This window comes from Sinohyriopsis cumingii, chromosome 8, assembly GCF_028554795.1.
Source record: "Sinohyriopsis cumingii isolate HCF-2022 chromosome 8, ASM2855479v2, whole genome shotgun sequence".
In the NCBI taxonomy this organism is placed as follows: Eukaryota; Metazoa; Mollusca; class Bivalvia; order Unionida; family Unionidae; genus Sinohyriopsis; species Sinohyriopsis cumingii.
The window spans coordinates 114,481,161-114,507,895 of NC_142968.1; the positions used below are offsets into that span (position 1 = coordinate 114,481,161).

At 34.6% G+C, this 26,735-nt stretch overlaps 1 protein-coding gene across 4 annotated transcripts in view; it reads left to right on the plus strand.

Moving 5' to 3' along the window:
- Nucleotides 1-366: 366 nt before the first annotated feature.
- LOC149794422 (GA-binding protein alpha chain-like) overlaps nt 367-26,735 on the plus strand; it is a 49,326-nt gene continuing 22,957 nt past the window's right edge. The window contains exons 1-8 of one of the 4 annotated variants that reach the window (XM_089968630.1): nt 372-501; nt 4,719-4,788; nt 7,567-7,643; nt 11,042-11,298; nt 11,418-11,482; nt 15,299-15,470; nt 18,798-18,882; nt 23,863-23,925. In XM_089968630.1, coding sequence (XP_089824756.1) covers nt 4,751-4,788; nt 7,567-7,643; nt 11,042-11,298; nt 11,418-11,482; nt 15,299-15,470; nt 18,798-18,882; nt 23,863-23,925 — 757 coding nt within the window. In that variant the 5' untranslated portion in view covers nt 372-501; nt 4,719-4,750. Of the gene's footprint in view, nt 502-4,718; nt 4,789-7,566; nt 7,644-11,041; nt 11,299-11,417; nt 11,483-15,298; nt 15,471-18,797; nt 18,883-23,862; nt 23,926-26,735 lie in introns of all 4 variants that reach the window. The other 3 variants (XM_089968632.1, XM_089968634.1, XM_089968633.1) reach the window with 3 other exon arrangements.

The window sequence follows — 26,735 nt, forward strand, 5'->3', positions numbered from 1 at the left end:
TTGTAGTCGCTCACTTCTAGAATCATTCGCCTATTTGATTTTATTGTTTTGATTTTGTTGTCAGTCTGATCTTTATTTTTAAATAGCCTAATTTTATAGGTTTTAGCTTTCTGATTAAGTTTTTAAAAAAATTTATTTCACAATTCTGTTATTTCCATTTAATGTAGGTATACTACTTTATGAATGTTTTAAAATCTGACTTGTTTACAATCTTAAAGTGTTAAATGTACTGAGGATGCGAAGTATTTCGTGTGTACGTCTGCGCACCGATATCTTATGGAGAAATTGTCCGAAACTCGATTAAATTCTTTCCATATAATAACATCTTCTACAATAGTTGTAGCCGATAATAGGAATTTTAAGTCACGTGACCGAAATTCATTCCTGAGCGGAAGATCCTGCTTTGTCTCCATTTCCGTCGACTGAAATTTCCGGTCAAAATTTCATGCACTCAGTTTCTTCTTAAAGGAAAGGAAGAAGTGACATTCAAAAGAGTAACTCGTAAATATTTTAGATCGTTATATTTTTTTCATTCAACATGAAATTTCGCTGTTATGTCACCTGGAAATAGATGGTTCACGGTGTGTGGTCACTGTAAATACTGAACAGGATGTTGAACGTGTTTTGGCAGCCGGAAGTTTTGATTCAAAATTTTGCGCTGTAGCAGACAGCGATTTCCTTTTCATAAACATCCTAGTTCCCATGGACATTTTGTAATGAGACCCAAAAAGTTGCTATTTTTTATATTTCTTCTATTCTGTTGGATCAGATCATGTTGATTGACCTCGTCCGCCATTTTTGAAACATGTCTTTCTTGGCGAACGCAAGGCTTTGTACGCAAGTACATGCGGATGCACAAGTCCCAGCCGAAGGCACGCAACTTGTGTTGTTCCTTAAAATAGAACACAGCAGCTCTTTACTTGAAATTAACATGGATTTTATTGTAACTTTTTAAATGTAATTCTTTATATAGTTTTGAGTCGTATATTTATTTTCTGCTTCGTTGAGTCTGTATCATTTTCGTTTGATCACATAAACTGGTCATTGTCATTATAGTGATATACTGCAACAACGTGTACTTTGTCTTTCAGTCAGTAAGTGAAGATATTAACAATCACATAAAAAATGTAGCCCAGAAAGATAAGATAAATAATGTACATTTACAAAATACAGCTACACGCTACCAGTTGCCAAACAGAATTATTTATTTCAACACTGACTTTTAAATACTAGATTTATTATGAATAAGAATGTGATTTAATATCAATTGTTAATGTCTCAGCTATTTTTAAATTTAATTTTGTTTATGTACAATGAAAGATAAGTCAGAAATTTGTTTGTTTTGAGCAGAGGACGGGGGCTCTGTTAGAACACTGTAGCTGACTCCAGAGGGACCAGTTAACCAACAACAATTAAACAATACTATTTTCCCCAGCAGGTCCATGAGAAATCATTTATTTTAAGCCATCTTTAATATGAACTGCTTCTACATGATACCTTTTAATACATGTCATCCAGAAGGATACAAAATGGCATGTAATGCACATTTTAAAATAGCAAAACCTTGTTTGTGTTTTGAAACGGTGTCTAGTTTTGTTTGGTAAATTTAGACCACGTAAGGTATTATATGATGTCAACACAACCTATCCTCTTTCACTTATCACTAGTTATCATTCTTAGTTGGAAGAACAATTATATAGATTATCTGTATGCCTTGTAGATTATTCAGTAGGTTATTTGTATTCATGAAATTATATACAAAATATAATAGTCATATTAAATATAGATGTTTATTTGCTTCATTTGAAATTTTTAAGTAAATATTCTTCCTTCCATTATTACTATCTTTCACTGATTTGAGAGACCAGGATGGTTGAGAAATAGGCATGCATGAAGTAAGGATAAAGTTATGATCATGTATGAATGTATGAGTTTTTATTTATTCATCTGATTTTAACCGATTCGGCCTTGATCCCGTCTGTAGGCGTGATGAGGCTGTACCCTACTTCCGAGCTCTGCAGCATCAAGGTCATTTAAGATACACCAACGTGGATGGTATTAAAAAAAAGCAGACAGATAATGCTCTAAAATGATAACAAATAATCTGGAAGTTCTAGTTGCACTACAAAATACAGCAGGGAAAAACCTCATTATTTGGACCCGTTTTTTTCCACCCAAAATTTGCTTGAGGTCGGAATGCGATTTTGTGTCCGGATTTTAGACCTTTTGTCCTCAGATCTAAGGCATACCGGTCTTAACTGCACACAGACAGGTGAATCTTTGCAAAGACTAGGATAAGGTGGGCATTTGGAATAAATTGCGGTCTCCATATGAAAATGATGGGTCCATTAAGCAAAAACAAAAAAAGAACTACAACTTTTACCCTTCTGCTTATGCGCAAGCAAAATAACCAATGAAAAATGATGTTTCTAATACAACTAGGCATTAGTCTCATGGAAAATATGTTGAAAGCCAATGTATTACGCTGTACTCAGAAATAGCCCCCCAAATGTCTTTCCTATGCACATTTTACGCTGTACTCAGAAATAGCCCCCCAAATGTCTTTCCTATGCACATTTCAGGCAAAAATGACAAAAACATTTGGGGCCGAATGAGTTAATGGGAGAATTTTGGTGACATCACCAAATCTGAATATTACTTATTTATTTCATCATTTGTGCATCAGTATTGCACATAAGTTACAAAAAGAGCCATTCTTTGACAATTTCTAAGAAATTTCCATAAACTTGATTAAAAGAAGAATATCAATAATGTGTAAACTGTGCATTGAAAGAGTATTAATGTTTTATTCGTGTTCTGAGAGCAGCATTCTTCATAGCAGGAGGTTATAAGTAAGGAAAAAAGCACTGTAAGATATCTAGGCTCTTTTTATTATGAAGATATCTGTCTGTAATAAAATGATTAAAATATTTGGGTAATCCCCCTCCCCCAATTTTGTACATTTTTGATGTGCTAGAAGCAAACATAAACTTACAGTAATTTGGAAGTAAACAATTTATGCATAATGTTCAGTATCTGGTTTGGAATGACTATATTTATTGTATGCAGTAATATTTGAGATTTGACTGAAAAAATCAACATATCACCCATAAGTAACCGTCAGAGTCTGCTCCGGTGGCCTAGTGGTTAGAGTGTCTGCCTCAGATGCAGGAGGTTGTGGGTTCGATTCCTGGCCGAGTCATACCAGAGATTTACAAAAATGGTATTAACAGCTGCCTCGCTTGGTGCTCAGCATTAAGAGGTTAGTGTTGGGACTGGTTGGCCTGGTGTCAGGATAGTGACTTGGTGGAACATCATGCTACATGTCTACAGCATGATGCCCCCATGCCTGGCATCACTATAAACTGTCACACTGCGATATAACTGAAAAAATTGTTGAAAGCTACATTAATAATCCAAATCACACATACCTTCAGAGTCATACTTTGTAAATTAGAAAATTACAAGAACACTTTATAAAATTGTATGCCTTATAAAGATTCAGCAAATGCAGTTCAGTTGACAGCAGTAACCTCCTTTCCAGACTGCATTTCTTTAATTATGTCAACATATTTAAAAGGAGGACATTTATACTTGCCCATATAGCCATGAAAACAAAATGTTGCTGGGCAAGTTAATTTTTTTTAAAACCTTCTCAGGCTTGTAGGTTATGATTGGAATTGCTTTCCATGATGTGTCTGATCTGGTTTGTGTAGTTTAAGTGACTGACCACTGGCCTTAGCTGAAGGTACAGGTCAAGAGATTTGTAGACATTCAGACAGATATGAAAAATTTAAAAAGAAATATATTTTTTATGTTCTTACAAATAATTGTTGAAAAATTTATTTTTTGGTTCTTCGGCTATAGCATTATCCTTCTGTGTCATCTCTATATCTGTTTATTTATAAATATTTTTTCTTTCTAAAAACTAGGTTATGGAATTTCACTTTATTCCATTTGACTGGTTTAAATATTTGATAACAAGAAGACCAAAACTAAATAAAAAAATACTCAGCACTTATTTGATAATGATTTCTGTTCAAGTCTGATGGTACATTTGTCTTTGATCAGGACCTCTAACAAAACATGGAGGATAATAATAAAAGGTATTTGTTGATTCCTGTATCTTTTTTCTTTTAATTAGGGCCTAGGCTATACACCTGTAAATTGTATGGTACGCATTGTAGTTAAAAAGTATATGGTGGGAAGGACTTATGTAACATCATTAGTACAAATCCTGGGGCTATCCTTTAATAACTGGGAGTTGATAAGTCCAGGAGATATGCTTTTACAGTGTTGTTCCAGCTACATTTTTCTTTGTTCACCCCTAATCTGCTAACATATGGTGAGTACAGCACTAATATTGGGGTGGGGTGCACATTTTGAAGAAAATAAAGTTCTGTCATTATGCAGAAGAAATAAAAATAATAAAGAAATAAATAAATCACCAAATGATAATATTACACAACTTTGTTTTTGCATTTTGGTACTTTAGGAAAGTATTGCTGATTTGCAGATGGATTCATTTGTAAGTTATTTAATAACTGCAAATATTATAAAAGTTTTGTTTTCTTGTCGTCTTTTCTTCATCAGAATTAAGTTGCTCATTGTTAAATTTAAAAACCATAAGGAATACCTTTGTGCTCATTAATTTGTAAGTCAAGGATTTCATATGCCACTCCAAAAATTTTTGATCTCCATGTTTCTTTCTCAATCAGTACAGTAGAGTCAAATAGCCAGTCTACACCTCATGGCCAATATGGAGACCATAAAAGGATTACCATTCATGTAGGTGAAACAATTGTTATGTCACTATATTGATAACTTTTCCATATATATACTTCATCGATACTAGAGGTAAAGAATGTTGCTTGCCCTGTACAAGTTGCTTTAATCTTCAGCAGTCGTGAATAATTATTAGTCTGCTTTTTCATTCTTTAAATTGAAAATTCATCAGAGACAGATGTAGCAGGTACATGCATTTATTTATGTCATTAACAAACTAAAACTATTGACAATACCTACTCACCTGATACAAATTTGGAAATGCAAGGTGATTAACTCGTGATTTGAAATTAGTCCCACCCCAGCTTCCTGCCAATTCCATGCTGTTGTTTTTATCCCATCGATATGCTCAACCACGATAACATGTATCAACGTAAAGATGATAGTCTAGATTTGTTTACCATGTGTGATTTAAGTATTTTACTGATCATTTAAAAACCACTTTACACCAAGTATTGCTTTTGATGTCTTTTCTACTTGGGCTACATTTCTAGTGTGACACACAGTTGAAATATGTTACATTCATTTCTGATTTGTGATTATTGTTTATTCAAATCCAGAGTAAAGCAGTTACACCAGTCAGAATTAACCATAGTATTCACTGCTTGAAACACCACAAGTATTGGCAGCCAAACTCTGTAGAAATAAATGCAAAGCAACAGAGAAACTTTACACAAAATTGACTATTAAATGATCTGTAGAGTACTTGTCACACAAGTTTGGAATGTCTTTAATACATGTCATCACCAATTGAATATGCTGACAGGCTCAGAACATTTTTTTTTGCACATGATCAGCAAGGTGGAAGATTGCGAACTGCACATGTTACATTCACCTTGTTAATTTTTGGAAGGGGAGTGTGTGTTTTGAATAATTTCCTTGTTAACTCAAAGAAACAAGCATCTATGTCAGCAGCAGATGTTTTGCATAATTATGCAGGAGGTGCATTGTGGTGGATTTGGTTGTTAGTCATCTCAGCTCCCATACACAAAGTTGTTTTAGAAGATTTTCTATACATGAAGAAATTGCACTATTGTCTGTTTTCATGATAACACCGTAATGCCTCCCAAATTTAAGTGGAGACATGAAATCGGTAATAAAATGTTTTAAAAGCATTATTGCACTGCAAAACCAAGGGTGTAGTGACCAAGATGAGCCGTGCATCTGAAAACAAATGGAGCAGTCTGAAATGGTCTTAACAGTTGAAAAAAACTCACTGACCCCTAGCAGGTAGTCTGGATGTAGAGTCAAACCTGTCGGTTGTGATCACTCAAGGGAAAAGGCAAAACTGGCCATTACACACAGTTGATCGCTGTAGAAAAGTTCCCCTTTTAACATTAGTTTTTAACAACTAACGAGCAGTGAAAATAATTCTTATTATTATTACATTATCAGGATGTTTTATGTGCACTGTAAAAAAAATAATAATTACAGGTCTATGTTGAGCTCTCTCAAATTTAAGTTCCCCGTAAGATTACTGTATCCTGCTTGCTTTAATAAAATCAATACTAAAAGATACACACCAATCTTAGTCAGGTTATGCTATAGAAACAATATCTAGCCTAGTCACTTGCTTAAATTACTAAGATCAAAATACGGTAGACTTGTGTGAGATGCCTGCGATGAACAGAAAATCAAAGAAGCTACATATGGCTGTTTATTACGATCCATGAACAAAAACTTAAGCTGCATTTACAGACATGTTTTGAGTATTAAATATGCACTGACCCTAATGGAAAGAAATGTAACTTGTATCTCGTCTTAGATATGAACATTTTCATGAGAGACTTTTAATTCATAGGTAAATGGATGAAGATATGTAACTATACCTGTCACACTGTCACAAAAGGTGATTTCCATTTCTACTGTGATAACACAACTTTTTCCACCATCTAACAAGTGAATTGATTGAATCATCTGTTAAGATTAAAAATGCACTACTTTTAAAGCTGATATGATGAAATCTTTGAGATTGACTGACAGTGTTAATGGAGTACGGTAAATACAATCATGATATGAAACTCTTAAACATCACTTCAGATAATATGCCTTTATCTAAACAATAATTTGCTCATCAAGCAAAAGAAGTAATTTACATGCATGGAATGGTCACTGCTGACATGCTTCATTGACTCCTTAAGGCAGGGTTAAGATTATGAAACACCAGGCCACTGATCATAGAAGGCAGGTGATCATTAAATACAGCACAGGATCTTTATATAGGAATTTGCCGGGGGGTGGTGGTGGTGGTAAAATGGCCATCATTACTGGGCGACTGTTGAACACAGGCACTGTTGGGACAGGTTTGACTGTATTTTCTTTTATCTTGTCAAGGATGAGAGTCGTAAACTAGAAATGCAACCAGTATGTCAGAACATATACAGTGGAACTATCTTACTATTGAAAAACCTTCTCAAGATGAAAAGACAAGTTGATATGTGTATCTGTAATGTATCATGTCCTTGGTTTTGTATTGTGTATCATATCAATACCTACATTTATGTGTGTTAAAAAATTACACCCATGTGCTGTGTTTGATCAGGTTTTCTTTCTTAGCATAGAGAAGGGCAGAAATTAAATAACACCAATATTCAGCTGCAAATACAGCGCTTAGACCTAATTGAGTGCATCTGTCAGGCATACTTGATATCTCATATAGACAGAGTTATAATGCTGGCGTCTTGGAATACAATACTTAAATCATAGATCCAGAATGATTTGCCTTTTAAAGATTGATTTTTATTTGCTTTTTTTCTTTACACCTCATTTTATTTAAACCAGGTTCAAAATGACAGATGCAGATGATGGTAGTGAACCAGTTACTGTTACTATGACAGAAGATGGGTATCTCTCCATGTGTAAGTAATCAGTTGTTTCGTATGTCCTACATAATGTGAAAATGGCATAAGTGCATGCCATTTAGTGAACTTGAAGCATGCCTTGCCAGGTCAGAAGGGCACATGCAGGTTAGATGAGTTAGGCTTGATATTTTTTTGCAAGGAAGCACAAGTAGGTTATTTAGTACCAGGATACAGCTATACTCAGTTATTGGATTCAGAAAAATATAGGAGAAGCTGGACAGCGAGCAGGTAGGTGAGCAGGGGCAAACCATCCTCTGGTAGTCCAGGGGCATTGATGCAGGTTGTTGGTAATATTTTTATTATCATAATTGGTGAACATGGCTAAGTTTTCAAAGAATGATTGTAAATTATAGCTGAAAATTTACTGGTTATTACTAAAATACTTTCTTGGAAAGTAGATTTAGTCACTTTTGATGATTAATCAAACCCTCTCCTCCCATTCTTTTTACTATGTCTCATTCCTGGAGATCAACAAAGTTATTTGAAAATCAGTGTTTTTTGTAATTATGAGCTTTAACATGAGTTTGTTTAATTTAACCCTTTGAAGAAAATGACGAATTTTATTTTGTTTCATTGCACACATATACAGTATTCGATGGCTGCAATTTTGACTTACTGAATTATATTGATAACTTATGACATAAGTAAAGAGAAAAGAGACAAAGCATAAGGTATTCAGACACTAGTATTACTGAAAATGTTACTAGGGTATACAAATTTGATTAATTATTCAAATCGATTCATTCAGGTGAAACTGTTGCCAAGAAATGTAAAGCCATTTCAAAGCGTGTCTCATTTTTTCATCAAAGACAGACATAGCAGGCATATGCATTTAGTTATGTCAGTAACAGAGAAAATTTATTGTCCACACCTACTTGCCTTTTACAAAATTTGAAAGGTAAGGTGACTGACTTGTGTGGTTTGAAATCTGCTCCCCCTGCCAAGCAGTTCCATGCTGATGTTTTAATCCTATCATGATTTTAATTTTTTTGGTAACCTTTATTTGTTGTATTTGTAGGGTTAATCCACAAAATTGAATACCTACAAATATATGCAAACTTTGACGGACAAAACTATGAGTTTAAGTACACGTAACAATGCATTAGGTCCAGTGTTTCACATATCTTTGGGTGAGCCACAGATTATCCATTTAGCATGTATTGGCATGATTGATAGGTTTTAAGTAGTATAGTGGTTTAAGTTTTTATATACGTGGCAGGCTTAAATAAAGAAAGGAATCTTTGGTTTTTCAATTTGGTTAGCATCTTTACACTTTGATGGGCTCAAAACACATCACATATTGACACAGCTTGCTAAATGCATTAAGCACCATGCAGATGCTCCTATTTTTAGTTCGCTTGTGAAATGACATTATCCAAATAATTGAGGATCAAAGATAATATTTACCACTCATAAGCCACTTTTTGAGCACTGTGATCATGATAGGGTAATGTATGGTGCAACTTTATGACAGTGCTTTAAGGAAGAACTTGTACATGTGTTTTTAATATTCAGTTAATCTTGCAGATTGCTTTGGTTGCCTTTGATGTTGAATATTACTGATGGGTCTTGAGAGGTATTTGATTTGTGCTCATGCAGACAATAGTATTGGTTTAACCATTGAAATCATCTGTTGTCAGCATGATTTTAATTCTTTTGTATTCTTTATTTGTTGTATTTGTAGGGTTAATCCACAAAATTGAATAACTACAAATATATGCAAACTCTGACAGACAAAACTATGAATTTTAAGTACACGTAACTGCATTTTTTTCTCCACAAAACCATGGTTATTGAGACCTCCAGAATAAATGACACTACCCTAGACTTTAAATGTTTTACATGAGTGAAAGGAACTTTGGGGCAGCTAAGTTGTTGATACACATTCTTTAGGTAAATTTTTGGTGTGTTTTTAATTGACCAGGTCATAAGGCCAAATGAGTCAATTGCATGACCCTGTATTCATCACATCATCCATCTGTCAGCATTTGCTTATTACCACTCTGGAAACCAAATTTTTATTAAGTTTTAATCAAACTTGTAATATGGGCTTATATCATCAATATCTCTGATAAGGTTAATAATGAAAGAGATCCACTCATGTCAGTGAAATCATCTTGAATCTGAATTACTGAGGATGTTATCCATCTTGGAGGGTTTGTCACAGAGTACGTTTCAGTGGAATATTTGCTTATATTGTCAAGATCTTGGTTACATTTGAAAATGAGTGAGACAGCTCACATATTGACAATGTGACCTTGCATCTTAATAAATTTGTTATTACTCAAAAGGCTGTATTTCTGATTAAATTTTATTAAGATCTTGGGCAAGTTTGATATGTGTGAGATCCATTCATGTTAAAAATTTGCTGATCTTGACTCAGATTGGTTGAGCTTGTTACTAATCTGTAGGTCTTATTTCTTGTCAGGTTTTGATCAAACTTGTGATATAGGCTTATATTATAAAGATCTAGAACCAGTCTGATAGTAGATCCATGCATAGTAATGATTTTGCATCTGATTGGATGAGCGTGTCTGCAATCTGGGAACTACTTAGACTTTTTTTAATAGTCTAATATCATCAAGGTGAGTGAGCAGTCAGAGGTGTTTACCTTTAGAGATCACTGACATCTTGCCTCTGTCCACATGGGTTTGAGTCCCAGTCTCAGTAAACATGGGTATGTGAGAAAGCTTGCCATTAGCTTCCTGTTGGTTGGTGGTTTCCTGGGTTTTCTGGGGTACTTCCTCCCAGATAAAGTGTATAGCTTATCATGTGCTGAAAAATGATGTTAGCCCACAACAACAATATCAACAAGCAACCTCCCAGTCTTTATATGATGACAACTGTACCTAACTGTCTAATCAAAATTGTTTCCAAATACAATGGCATAATATCTTGTTCATGATCAAACCTGTTAAAGATTTTGATGACATAAACATATTTAACAAGTTCTATCAAAATCAAATGTCAAAATAATGTCTCTAGTGAGATAAAAACCTTGGGCAATGTCATGAAAAATCACCTAATTAATGCTTACTACTGCTTATAATATGCTTAACTCTTGCTTATAATCAAAACTGTCCAATGTCTCGATACAAGTTGATGTTGATAACATTTTAGATGATAATGCCTTGGGTTTTTTTGTGTACTAGCATAAAAACAAGCATATCTTCAGACTTCCTTTAGTGCTAATTTTGTTTAGCTGCACACAAAAAAAAGTGGATGTATATTGCATCTTGCCATCCCTCAATGTCCTGTCTTTTCTTGAATTAATTTTCTCATAGCATTACCCGATATTAAGGCCATCTTTTGCAATACAGGTTACATGAATTTCTCTTTCAAGAGATCGATACAAATTATCTCCAACAACTTGTTACAAACTTGTTATCTTTCAGCTGTGAAGCAGCCAGCTGAGATTGGTGATGGTTATGAAGAGCTACACGTAGATAGTGGTGATGGGGAACCTGACTCTAAAAGGATTAAGTTAGAAATGTCTGAGGATGAAGTAGTGGGAACTGGGATGTCAGAAGAAGATGAGGAAGGGGATAAGGAAGATGTGGAAGGAATCATACAGGACAATGGTATCATACAACATATACATATAGAACCTGACACAGAAGATGACCTGCAGGAAAACTCGCTTCATGTAGAGGTATTATTATCAATTGTCCATGAATTTGCATATATATTTACATTTACTTTTTTTTTAAATCCTGGTGTCACATAATAATTGTGCAAGTAAAATTTATGTTGTTTTTAATTATTTTGTAGGAGAACTCAGAGTTAGATGAGTCATCAATTATACAAGGTCAACAAGAAATAGTCATGGGAGAGGGGTAAGTATAGTCAGTTTGACTTTTACTACCCATAAATTTGAAAAAATATCTGAAATGATTAGGGAAGATCTAACAATTTTGATGTTTTATGGAGTTGAAATATAAGTATGAAATGTGGTATGCACATTTAAAAATCTTTTACTCAGTTTTGTCAGTCCTGCCTTTTTTTGGTAGAAGCTTAATATAGTCACCACTTTGGCAATCATGTGCTTGTCTGTCCTCATTGACCATCAATACTCTAGGTTGACCTCATTGCCCATCCATACCCTAGATTGACCTCATTGTCCATCCATACCATATATTGACCTGATTGATGAAATGCTTTATGTCTTTTGTAGCTAAATAAATGCCCTCATTCTTAAAGCTCTGGAGTCAGCTTGGCATGCAGATCATGACCAGCATCTGTGTCTAACACAACTCACTAACCATATGGAACAAGTAACAGCAATTACAAGTCTTATAATTACAGTCATATGCTTTCTGTTGGTGAATTGGTGCATTGGCTAAGGATTTCACTATAATCCCATAAGCATTATAATGTAAAATATTGAGCAGAAAGTATTGTAACAACACCTTTAAGTGTTCTGAAATCATTACTGTAATTACTTAATGTCATTTAAAAACAAAACACTTGTAAATGATGATGTGTACATTTACTCATATAAGCTATATCATTTCATGTTTGACAGCAAATAAAGCACAGGAAGACAGCTTGATGTTTTAAATGTTTCATAGAGGTAGAAAATAGTTGGGGAAACAAGGTGAAATCTAGTTTAGTTAGTTTATCAGAGCACCAGATAAGAATGACAAAAACTAGTGGTGGAAAGGATAAATGGACCTGACATTTTCATTCAGTTTAGTGTAATCATGAAATGTAAATGTAGAGTACACTCTTTATTTACAGATTACACACTTTATCCGCTTTATTTATACTTACAACTCTCTAGCTATTGGCTGGTATGACACTTAGCAACATCTTGTAGCAATTTCATTGAGTAATGCAAAATCCTTAATGTAATGTGATAAATAGAATCTTGAACATGTGTTCATTTGATTCATAAAACCTACTGAATATTATGGAATGGTACCAACTGTAAGCTAGTCTTGGCATATAGTCTTTTCATCACTACATTTCAAAAGAAGCTCAGGAATATTGTTCTACAGTCCGTGTATGTACACTGTATGTGTATCTTTTAAGGAATGCTTAGCTCTCATTTCCACAACATGATATAGCCATCAATGTGTTAAAAGCAGCAAATCAAATAAAAACTATATGTATATGTGTTAAAGCTATATGTACATGTGCAAAAGCTATATGTACATGTGTAATGTTCTTGAACTCCAATGCTGTAAAAGCTGGACATAAACTTGGTGCAGCGATAGTCATTTGGGTGTAGATCATGCCAGCAGTTTTTAAATTTTAATCATAATTGAAATGGGCCCAGGTGGTTTGAGTGATATAATATCAATTTTACATAACTCAAGAGCTTTCTATTTTTTAAATTTGAGAACTATCTTGTGTGGTCAATGATTCAGGTGTCAGCAGATGCATACATGCCAACCATTATGCTTTTGGCGTAATCATTACGCTTTTTTTCACTAAATTCCGCCTTATGCGTAAACGTATATGGATTACGCTTTTTCTGTATATCCACCTTCCAAAAAAAATAAATTGTTTTCTCGTTTTTATTAACATCCCATTAATCCCACAGACCGTACTTTAGAAAAGATGGCTTCTATGTAAATACAATATAAGAGTAGGCTTGTCCGTGCGCTTTGCTAACGGTATTATGTTCTGTTTATAGCAACTAACCTATAATATTACCCAGAAACATGCTGGTTCTACTTTTAAACTTTCGACCTCATATTCTATTTATAGCAGCTGTATTGCTTAGTGAGGAGAGAACAGACTGGTTTTCTAATTTTTAATCTTTACTCGCAGATTCTTTTTTCTAATTTATATTTAGTACAGAACCAATCTATAGGTATTTGGCGCTAAAAAGTATAATTTATTTTAGTCGATGCATGTATGAGAGCAAAAATATCTCCTTTCAAAAAATTTCACAGATGGGTTAGAAAATGGCCAAAAATAAATGAAACAAAAAATAACAATCCTCCAAAGATGAGGACACGGGGGCAGCATCACGTTACGTCTATTGCAGGCCGTGTGGAAATAATTTTACTATTTGGCGCTAAAAGTCTTCATATGTATTGTAGTCGATGTTTGTGTTAGAACAACTATATTTTTTCAAAGAATTTCACAGGTGGATCAGAAAGAGGCAACAAAAAAAAGAATCCTTCAAAGATGGATACATGAATGGCATAATACAGCATTCCATTCTTGGGCACAGGAGCTCGTATCGTTGCTTAAAATTGACCTGTCATACATGTACTATATATTACATGTATGACAGGTCAGTTTTAAGCAACGATACGAGTCCCTGTATTCTAGGGCAGCATCATGCTTATTGCAGTCTGTGCGGAAAATGATTTTAATATTGGGCATGTTGGTAAATTTTATGTGGAGAAACACTTGAAAACAAAGAAACACATCGAATTAGCTCGTGTTACGAACGCCAATACTAAGGTAACTTCTTATCTACAGCAGAACTAAAGTGCGGACATGAATGTTATAAATGCAGATGTGTTATTTACCGAGTTCTTAATAGAAAGATCATGAAGATCTTGCTATTGGTGCAGAAGCAAGGAGAATTCAATGAACACAATTCTTGCTTTGAAGGTGTTTTATGATAATGTTAGAGATTATTATGCTACAGCCTGTGATTACATGTTCCAGAAATTCCCCTATGGAGATGAAGTGCTTTTAAATGCTTCAGTTGCTGATGTAAATGAGAGACAGTTAAAAAGCTTTAAAAGTGTTAGATTCTTTGTTATGAGATATCCCTTTCTATTACCATCCTTGTCTACCTTGGATCATCTGGAAGGAGAATTCCTGAAGCATAAAGTTGGGATTCTACCTGAAAATATACTTAATGCAGATAGAGTTGGTGTGCAGTGGCACATTATTTCCTAGCTAAAAGACACAATCACTGGAAGATACAGATTTCCTCTTCTTTGTCAGGTTATGAAAGGAATACTGGTTCTTTACCAATATAATGCTGACTGTGAGAGATTGTTTAGTATTGTTAACAAACAAAAGTGAATTCAGATCCAGGCTCAGTAACCCAGTACTTTGTGCTCTAGTGGTGTGCAAAACATTCATGGTCTCAGCTGGTACAAAGTGTTTTAAAATGCAACATGAAAATCTGTTGCTTTCGAAAGCTAAAAGTGCTACATATGAAAACTTGAAGCAGTAAAAGATGTTAGAAGATGAGAGGGGCAAGTAAATCATTGTTTATTGAATTTTTAGCATGTTATATGTGGATTCCTTTTTTTGTCCACTTGGATTACACTTTTGCCTCGTCAAGGATTGGCATGTATGCAGATGTCAGTCTAGGACATCTGAGTCATGCACAAGGGTCTTTCCCTACCCTCAAGGAACTTAGATTTTGGTCATAACAAAGAAACTATTGAGATCCCCATTTACACTTAGTAGCTTAGACCTTTTTATACATGCCTTTATCAAATTGCTAGTATTATTTTAAGGGCAACAGTCTAAATCAAGTTGATGATTGTTTCAGTTTAGAAAAAATGAAGGTTTCTTGAAAGATTAATGGGGAAAAAAACCATGTAAATCCACCTTTGTGGTGGAGTATTGGTTAAAATTTGGGGACAGGTTGCTAAACATTGCAGGAATCTTGGAGTGTAAGCTCAAAAAGCTGGAAGAAAGATTGATTTTAACTTCCTTTATTTCAGAGTGGTGGTTGAGGAGGAGGTTGTACACCAGCAGTCTCCACCACAGTATCAGAATCTCATCATTCAGCACATGGATATTGCAGAGCCTCTTGCCACACTTAAACATCTACTAGAACTCAGACTTCAGTGTTCACTGGCTGATCACCAGTTCTACCTCCAGGATAGTATCCCAGTACGTTAACAGTCAATACTGTCTGCATCTTCACCTCATCCCCCAAATTATATATATATATACACACACACACTGACAGTCCTGCCGACTCATACCAACAAAAGTTGAAAGTCCCTCGCCCATGGTATATTATTACTTCCAAATTTCTATTGCATATGTTAACATGAAGATAAAAAATAAATATATGTGTCATCTAGAGTGAAAAAGTCCCAACTTGAGCAAATCCTTTGTTTTCAGATGTTTTATGTTGACAAGCTGCTAGTTCCGATCCAAACATAGTCCTACATTTATTTTGATGATGCTGTCAGGCGATAATATTATCATCATAATAACAGACAGACATTTATTTGTACTCCAAAGTGCGCCTGTCACGGTGACTTCAGTAATGAATGGGCTGTCATCAAAGCAATCCGGTTACAATCTTCAGACAAAACAAGGCACCCTTCGTCAAAGGAAGTCATCACCAAACTAATAAAAGTAATAGAATCAGATCAGTTGTTGTAATTTCCAAAGTAAATGGTGATTGGAACACATTTATTTTGCTGTGAAAGTTTCCTTATCTGTAGGAAGAAAGTAATTTTAATTTTGCTTACAGTGGTTTCCAGTGACGGGGTAATTTGCAAATTAAGTTTACAATTGCTTGACACTAAATATCTGGCAGGAAGTTGAATGTGGGGCATCTCGCAAAGATATATTTGAAACATTTTCACTTAAGGACAGGTTTTCATTTCCCTGTTAAGAGACCTATCCCCTTGGTAGCCTCAACAAGATGATTATGTTTGTTGTCTCAGGCAGACCAAAATCTGGGCCACTTAAGTACATGTAGCAGGTAAACAATAATAAGCTGCTGGTGACAGTGAATTTTATAGTAAATTGTTTAGTGAACTGCTTGTAGACAATGGGATATAGATCAAAAAAGGACTACCATTTTATTAATGTGTGTTCATATGTTTTCTAACTGGATGTGAGCAATACATAAATTTTCTAATGTGACTTATCCTCAGATTATGGATTTTTCATATACATGTACTGTACTTGATGCATTATTGATTTTATCACATAGTTGGCACAATTTGCCATTAGTGTGTGATGTTTCATGTTTTTGATATTTTGACATGGGAACATATCACTTTATGACTGCTCTGGTGTCCTAGTGGTTCGATCCCTGGCCAAGTCATACCAAAGACTTACAAAAATGGTACTAACAGCTGCCTTGCTTTGCGCTCAGCATTAAGAGGTTAGTGTTAGGACTCGTTGGCCTGGTGTCAGGATAATGTGACTGGGTGGGACATGATGCTACATGTCTGCGGCATGATGCCCCAGTGCTAGACATCACTATAAACTGCCACACTGCAGACATTGTAGCATTATGACTGAAAAATTGTTAAAGCTAAGTTAAAAATCCAAATCACACATTTGTCTATTTGGTCATGGCCAATTTATCACCACAGGGGCTTGTTATGTCATGTATAACATATCATAACTTGAAAAATGGCTAAAACCCCAAGACAAGAAGAAGAAGAACAAGTAAAACTAAGGGTATTGCTCAGTTCATAACGGGTGTGTGAGGTAGGGGTGGAGGAGGCAGTAAACATCTAATCCACCCTATATACAAGCGTGGTTTAAATGTTAACTTACAGAAGCAAATAAACTCACCTCTGTTCACAGAAGAATGTGGATATAAACCGGTCTCCAAACTGACAGAAATTTATCCAACCACTGCATTTTTATGTAGTAAATATGTGATGTAATTCTGATTCAAAATGAAATTTGTTTACATTTCTGTAGTCTACTGTTCCAAGTCAAGTACTGCAAATATCCAATCACAAATACATTGCATTAAATATGGAAATTTCTGCATCCAGTCACATATACATTACAGTAAATATGGGAATTTTTGCATCCAGTAAATCTTCTTTCCCATGAATATTGCAACGATGTAATGTTTAGTTGTGAAAGTGTCATGTTCGGTTATGTAAACATGGATTGTTTGCTGTACTCTAAATGGTACTACATCAAACAATGCGACATCACACACGTTGGACATTCTGTGTTGAAAAATGACTTTGTTTGTGTAAAATGTTATGGTTATTCGGAAGGATGCTTTACTGTATCCCCTGGGGGTAAAAGACCAAGAGTAAAAATTCCCCTTGGTGTCAGAAGTAGTGGTCAGTTAGACGGAGTAAAAAACAAACTTTGCAATTAAAACTGGAGGTCAAATTAAAAGTTTGATTGTCCCTGAAGCACAGATGAGGGTAAAGGGAAACACTGATGCTTGTTATTTGACTTATAGTTTGTAAGAAAAGTATCATCAACTTGTAAATGTCAATTACTCATTCAACTTTGTTTGGGACTATTTTTTGCTCACAACAGATGAAAGGTGCAATGTCTGTCAGAATAAACAATATTATCTGTTATTCTTTCTATTTAAATAATTTCCACGGAAATAAAAACTGATAAAAAGAATCTCAAATGGGTAATGATTTAACATTAAATTAATGAAACTTTTTGAATGATATCCAGCTTTTGCAAGCCATATGTCACATATCAAATTAAGACATTGAGTAGAAATTACCACCAAAACTTCAATTCATCTTGAGACACAAACACTAAAATTCTGATTACAACCACCATTACCACTATAATAGAAATTGACAAAATATCACAAATACCAGTTTATATGTCAAAATAATGCACAACTATTACCAAGATCAAAGATGGATATTGTGTGATAAAGTTATTTTTCTAGTGTAGTTTTTTTTCTTCACTCACACAACTGAAAAGAATAGTTTGTTATTCTAATATAGGCACTTCTGTATATTTAGCTCTTATGGCCTTTTAACCTGAAAAAGGTGAGTCTGGCTGAGTGAGGGAACATAATTAAGATTTTTAGCCTGAGAAAGATGGTAATTAGAGTCGTTACCTCCCTTAATATTATTTTACATCTTTAATATTAAATGCTTATTTAAGGTATGGTATGCACTCAAACAATTATGTCAAAATATTTTACGAATTTTTAATCAGTTCTGTTTTTAGAGATAATAAGAAAATAAGACATTTAAAATTTACATTGTGTTTTTACAGAGATATTGGTCTTCATAACAAAGATCATAATTATCAATGTTTGCAATTTATATCCATCTCGGTGATTCCCTTTCACGTACCTTATTTCCCTGAGTGTCCAGGCCGTCAGTATGCTTAATATGTAGACATGTGTAAATTCTGATGTTGAGTGGGCTTTCCATGCATCCTTTATGTCGGGCTGGTAGGTTAGTTTTAACTATTTGTTAATTCAAAATTAGAATATGTATTTGATTTGTATTTCAGTTGGATTCAAACAAGAGTCTGGTGGACCAGTGTGTTCAGGGAGAGGGCAATGTGCAGATCAACTTGGAGGTCAAATCTCAGCCAGGTATGTTGACCATTGCAAGGTTCAGATTATCATTATCAAAAGACTTAGAAGCTGGTTACTGGTTTGCTCTGCACCCCAACAGTGTTGTTGCATGTATGAGGCATGAAAATGTGCTGAAAGTTGTTGTCTTGTGCTGCAGATGGTACAGAAAAATAAGTTAGCAAATTTATTTAACTTTCTATGCAGTTTTCTTTGTAGGTATTTAGGTTTGTACAAAATATCAATACATCAGTCAGTGGTGTAATTATTTGATGACCGCTACAGTGGCTTTGTGGTTAGAATGTCTGCCTCGGATGCAGAAGGTTGTGGGTTCGATCCACATTTGAGTCATACCAAAGACTTATAAAAATGGTACTAACAGCTGCCTCGCTTGGTTCTTAGCATTAAGAGGTTAGTGTTAGGTCTGGTCGGCCTGCTGTCAGGATAATGTGACTGGATCATGCTACATGTCTGCGGCATGATGCCCCAGTGCTAGGCATCACTATAAACTGCCACACTGCAGACATCATTGCGATGCAATGTCTGTGCAATACTTATATGAGGAAAGCTAAGGACATGCCATTAATGAGAAGCAATGTCTGTGCAATACATATCTGAGGAAGGCTAAGGACAAGCCATTAATGAAAAGCAATGTCTGTGCAATACATATCTGAGAAAGGCTAAGGACAAGCCATTAATGAGAAGCAATGTCTGTGCAATACATATCTGAGGAAGGCTAAGGACAAGCCATTAATGAGAAGCAATGTCTGTGCAATACATATCTGAGAAAGGCTAAGGACAAGCCATTAATGAAAAGCAATGTCCATGCAATACATATCTGAGAAAGGCTAAGGACAAGCCATTAATGAAAAGCAATGTCCATGCAATACGCACTTGAGGAAGGCTAAGGACAAGCCATTAATGAAAAGCAATGTCCATGCAGTACGCACTTGAGGAAGGCTAAGGACAAGCCATTAATGAAAAGCAATGTCCATGCAATACATATCTGAGAAAGGCTAAGGACAAGCCATTAATGAAAAGCAATGTCCATGCAATACGCACTTGAGGAAGGCTATGGACAAGCCATTAATGAAAAGCAATGTCCATGCAATACATATCTGAGAAAGGCTAACGACAAGCCATTAATGAGAAGCAATGTCTGTGCAATACATATTTGAAGAAGGCTAGGGACAAGCCATTAATTAAAAGCAATGTCTGTGCAATACATACTTGAAGAAGGCTAAGGACAAGCCATTAATGAGAAGCAATGTCTGTGCAATACATATCTGAGAAAGGCTAAGGACAAGCCATTAATGAGAAGCAATGTCTGTGCAATACATATCTGAGAAAGGCTAAGGACAAGCCATTAATGAGAAGCAATGTCTGTGCAATACATATCTGAGAAAGGCTAAGGACAAGCCATTAATGAGAAGCAATGTCTGTGCAATACATATCTGAGAAAGGCTAAGGACAAGCCATTAATGAGAAGCAATGTCTGTGCAATAGATAGCTGAGAAAGGCTAAGGACAAGCCATTAATGAGAAGCAGTGTCTGTGCAATACATATCTGAGGAAGGCTAAGGACAAGCCATTAATGAAAAGCAATGTCTGTACATTACATATAGGTGCAGAGGTCTCACTAGGATTTTAAAACTAGGAGTCCAGGACTCCCATTTTGTTAAAAATAGGAGTCTCACCATCAAAAGTTGCAGTCCCTTCTTTTCTACAGAATAACACAGACGTGAGTGCATCTATTTTTAGATGGAGAGGTTTTCGTAATGTAATCACTCACTTTAATATAGCTTCATTACAACAGTCCATTGACAGGATTGCAAATTTATGGTTTATTTATTTGTCTACGTCCTTGTAGTAATTTTAGGCAGTGGTTAAATAGTATCAGATTGCTGTTTTTTTTCCCGTATTTCGCAAATACGTGTCAAGTCGGAAAACAGCTTAGACCTTAAAGCGAATTCCACAACATAACATTGTCCTGTACGTTTCTGACCTACATAATTGCATTTTAAAGTTAAATCTTTAATAAAATAATACATTGGCTTTACTTTCAATGATTTGTATATTTTTCTGAAAATATTTGCCCGATTTATGAAAACAGACAATCTAATAAATTGGTACATTGCAGACTTAGCGAAGTCCGCCATTATTTCCCGTTAGGCCTACTGGTTCACTTACAGTTTCAAACTAATTTTATGACGAAATAGTGTACAAGAGGCAGTTAATAAATATCCAGATCACTGATTCTGCTTTTAATACACATGTTTGTATGTTTTATCATCAAAGGATATCATGCAGGAAATTGATAATTGCTACCTTACTTGGAAAAGGGTTAATGGTCAATCAGCTATCAAAACATATGCTTGTGAATGGGCAATTGTTTGTTTGTCAACATAATTGATATCAAAACTAAGCCTAGCTACTGATGTATTGATGAATACATTTTGCTGCAACACTAGAACTAACTGGGCTAAGGTGAGGGGCATTTTTAAAAAAAAAACTATGGTCAATCAATGTATCTCTTAAATAGCTCTTGTTCGTCCATCAGAGTGATACTGAATTTTGTCAGTCCAAGTAAGGACTTATTCCAAACACTAAGCTAGGCATCACATACTTCCTTACACTTAGCTACTGTCCTATCCGAACTATCAATTCTAGCAGTGGCATTTTGTCTAAGTCTTAATAATGTCTTGATTCTGAGATCACGTGTGCACTACTTATTCCGATACATCCGGAAATGAACACAATAACGAAAGCTAAAGTTGTTTATTTGATGTACTTTTATAAATGACCACATGTACATCTCTGGGTCTTTCTGCCTCTGAATTCAATCACTGTAAATATCAGTACATTTTTTCCACCCGGACGCCAGACATAGCCTTTGAACTTGCCGCCCAGCTTTTGCATCATGTTCTTTTTTATGTACTCCTGTAATGGCAACATGTATGTACATCAAGGGGTCTTTCAGTCACTGAATTCTGTCATTGTAAATATCAGCACAGCTAATTGAACAACACATTTTCCCACAAAGCAGGTGGCGGAAGCAGGACTGGCAAGTCTTTGAATTTTGCTGCACATGTATTATATGCGTACAGAGGACTCCCACCCCAGATAAAAAATTGGCGTCCAAATACGCGTAATTAAGCGTTTCTGAGATCTCTGAGGTGGCAGACAAATTTTTTTCTCTTTTAGATTCAGTCTTCATGTCCAGTAAGTAACATTGAGTACCCCCACATCACTTCATTGACCCCACTTTTTTTTTGCGGTAAGGGGGCACAAAGCTCATTTTTTAAAAACCCTAGATGAAGCACATTATCTTCCATGCAGGAATAGATGGTGACACAGCTATGTCTTTTTGGTTTCCATTCTGGTTGCTGGTTTCTTCCACCTCAGATACTATTTCACACTAAAATGGAGGCATCAAAAGGCAACATACAAATTGTATATAAAATTGATATATTTATAGTTTACATTGGAACTAAAGATGACAACAGGTATTTGGGTACTTGGCATGAATTGAAAAAATTTGACATAATTGGCTTTAAAAAATTTTATATGCAGATGATGACAATTTCCTATGAAATATGCCAGCATGGAAAATCCTTAAACCAGGTTATTTATTTTTCAAAAACTACTTGATACATTTTGACCAAATTTTAGAGAAGGCATTCTGTCCTGAAAGAATTTTAAGGTTATACAAAAGATGTTAAATAAAATGTGTTGCCATTGATAACAATGCAAAAAGGATTTAATAGTTTCTAAACAATGTCATTCAGCATGCTTTTGTCAAATTTGACAGTTTGAATTTAGCACCATGTCCCTGTTGTGAGGAATTTAGGAGACAGTTGTTGACTGTGTAAATGACTTCTTTATGTGCAGAGTAATTATAAGAATTAAATGAATGACACCAACAATTAGAGACATTGTAGGAACTGTGTGCTCCAAGGTTTATTTCCATTAATAGTTCAAATATATGTTTGAATCTTCATTCACATGCAGATATTAGGCCTTCATTAGTTTTTAAAAAAAATTAACAGACAAGCATGCAACCGCATAGTGGTATAAATAACATTTATGATGCAGTAACCTGACAACCAGATCACAGCAACTCAGCAAAATACGATCAAAAATAATTTCTCATGATAGCCCACATTCAACTATCAAAAGTAATAGCATATCATCACTGTTCTGGACCTGCAGCTTTCTGTTTTAATCATGCTTCCTGGATCCACCTCTGTCTCTGTTGTATTCGCTCTTCCTACATCCACCACTGTCTCTGTTGTAATCATTCTTCCTAGATCCACCACTGTCTCTGTTTTAATCAGTCTTCCTGACTCCACCACTGTCTTTGTTGTAATAATTCTTCCTAGATCCACCACTGTCTCTGTTGTAATCATTCTTCCTGAATCCACCACTGTCTCTGTTGTAATCATTCTTCCAGAATTCACCACTGTCTGTTGTAATCATTCTCCCTGGATCTGCTGTCTAAGCTGTAATAATTCTTTCTGGATCCACCTGTCTCTGTTGTCATCTTTCTTTCTATATCCACGAATGCCTCTGTTGTAATCCTTCTTTCTGGATCCACCACTGTCTCTGTTGTAATCATTCTTTCTGGATTCACCACTGTCGCTGTTTTAATCATTCTTTCTGGATGAGCAACTTTCTGTTTTAATATCTTTCTGAATCAACAACTTTCTCAGTTGTAATCATTCTTCTATAAGTAACTGTTGAGTTTCACTGTATTTCATGCAAATACTATTCACAAATATTTTTTATGTGTGTGTGTGTGTGCATCTATAAATCAGCAATGTCAATGTCTGGGTGATTTTGTATAATAGTAAGAAAAAATATAGCAGTTTTAAAAAGAGCTTACCATGCTACCGGGCAGTATAATGCCTATATATTATCAATGATCACTGTATTCATTTTTGTGTTTGTTTTACTTCTTTTGAAAGTTACAAAGTAAAATGTATTTCTTTATTTGTTGTAGGAGTGAAACCAAAGATAAACATACTGGATATTTTGAAACCTGCTGATGAAGTTGATGCTCAAGGTATTTAGCTGTAAACTCCATAGGTTAAGGAAATAAAGTTAAATTTATGAGTGAATATGTTACTGTTTCTTTTATTATTATGCTATATATATATATTATTTGACTTTAAGCAAATGAAAGCAAATGAAATGGGGGGGTATACATGAATCATACTTCTCACACTGTCATAATTTATAGCATGTCAGTTTTCATTTCATTTCTTTTTCTTTCTCTTTCTTAGCAAAAAGTAGCTTTCTCTTTCTTAGCAAAAAGTAGAAGAAATATTGCAAATCTCAATTTTTCAGTTGTTTTAGAATCAGTCTTTTTTGTAGGCAGAACTCCATCAGTATCATTAATCTTTGTTAAAGCCTTTCATGTAAAACTGCAGTTCAGTAGATGTACATATAATAATAAGATTAGGCAAAGTCAGTGAAATTGAGTAAATTTAATTAGCTCGCTAGTTCATGAGGTCACATGAGTTTATTATATGGTCCAATATATGTTATCCATTTAGAAATGCTATTTACAACTTTACAGAAGCCACTCAGCAAAATTTGACAACAAAGCATTTTGGCTTGAAGGTTTCAAATTGTATCAAATGATGCAAATCCAATAAGGCCACTATTACTAAAAATAGAAAAACCTTTACTTGACTACTTCTCAAAAAAGGCATTAACAAAATTAGACCAAAATTGGTAGAAAGCATCCTGTCCTCCAGCTCATTCAGATTGTATATAATGTTACTGAAAACAGGAAATCTATTAAAGGACTTTTCAAAATCCACTCAACAGAATTTGATGAAATTGAACAGAAAGCACTCAGGCATGAAGTGTTTTTAATTTTATGCATATGATGCCAATTTGCCATCCAGTATGGCTGTTATTACTAAAAAGAGAAAAACCTTTTGGAAATTATAAAACACCACTTCTCAGACTGATCTGATTTGACAGTGTCAATTTGAAAGCCTTGTAGTTTAACACAATTGATGCTGTTCTGCTTCAGATATGGCTGCATTTAGTAAAAGTAAAAAAATAAAGCTGCCGAAGAGTATTAGAGTATTTTTGTATAGAAGTCAGTATTGGACAAACAGTACTGATGTGCCATATAATAGGGATGAAGATACAAAATCTACTGAAACCATGAAACACTTGTTTTTGCAACAGATGCAGTCCACAGCATTGGAAAACATATCAAAAGAAACTGGTAGGGCTGTAATGATTGCCAAAAAATAGTTTGAATATAAATGGTGATTGGTTACTAAATATGGTAACTGGTCATTTGACATCCACCCCAACACCCTTTTAACACCAAGAATATATAGTAGACTGAGCAAATGTAAAAATTTGAAGAAGAAAAAAAATGATAAAATTTGTTCGTCTCAGCATTTGTTTTGAAAATTAAGCTTTAATTGTGACACATCAGCCCCTGATGCAGCCCAGAGCTATACAGGAACTGTAGTTTGCTATTCTGAGATACGATAAAGAATAATACTATTACTGTCTGTACTCAGACTTTATGGACAACACAACACACATTCACAAGAACATGAACCCTATTTTCCTTTGTCAGTTCAGGTGTTTTAGAGTTTTGCATCTAAGTCATTTTAATGGTAGCAACACATAAGTTAAACATTTAGAATTCAAGTGATCCTAAATAGTGTCCTAAATGATGCTGATTACTGTATGAAATGGCAACAATATGACAAATGAATTGAAGGTGAAATTAATACATAGAGCTCATGCAAACGCAATTAGAATATATTTGTCTTAGCAAGAGTTACATTTAAGTTTCACTGATTTTAGAGACCCTAAAATTTGATTATTCGGAATTATTGTTAGTTTGCACTCGGTACGTGAGGTGGTTCTGACTACAGTCAGCTGGTTCTTCCACCAAAATTTACTTGCTGCCATGTGTAGCTTGTCATGTGCTGAAAATGGTATTAAAACCCACAAAACCAAACCAAGCCAAACAATTAAACTTAGTTAATATATTCCAGTTAAAAGATTAAGGAATTTACTAACCATTTCAGTCCTAGAAAGTTACCCACTTAACTAGATTTCATCATAGAGGAAAGCAAGGGAAGTAATGAGGAAATGACACAAATATTTAGTTCATCAAGATGTAGATTTTTTTTAGCATATTTTATTTTCAGAATAGTTGTAAGCATAAATTTAAATATAACTAGTTGTAAAAGATAACAAAATTATACATGTTAGGGATTACTGTAGTATCACTAATTTTCCTGGGGTACCAACTTTCATGGATTTTGTTATTGTCCCAAAGTACACATTTAAAGACTCAACAAAACATTAGTTGCATATGATAAAGAAGTCTTGCCTCCCACCCCAATTTTTTATTGTGTTTCATTGATAGAGAAGAATAAAATTATTTGATAAATTAACACTATTTCTATAATCTGGTAATGTAATTTTAGTTTTTGCATGTGTTTGATTTCTTTTAACCCTTTGAAGAAAGAATTATTAAGCATTTTATATATTTTCATTGCACATGCATCAGTATAGTATCCAGTAGTGCAATTTTCACTCCTTAAATCAATTTTTTGTAAGAAAAGATAAATGGTATAAAGGTATTCAGACACTAGTATTACTGAAAATGAAAGAAAGAATAATAAATGATACTATTACGGGGATCAAGCAAGACTTGAATTTTAGGGAGAAGAGTATTCTCCTTTTGGGCAGAGTCTGGAGAAGTGAGAGCTGAACAGGGAGAAGTGGAAGCGAAGAAAGAAACACAATATATATATACTTGTGTGTGTGTGACTTAATTCTCTTATTTTAATTATGTCCTCTATTTTTCAATATGCATATTTG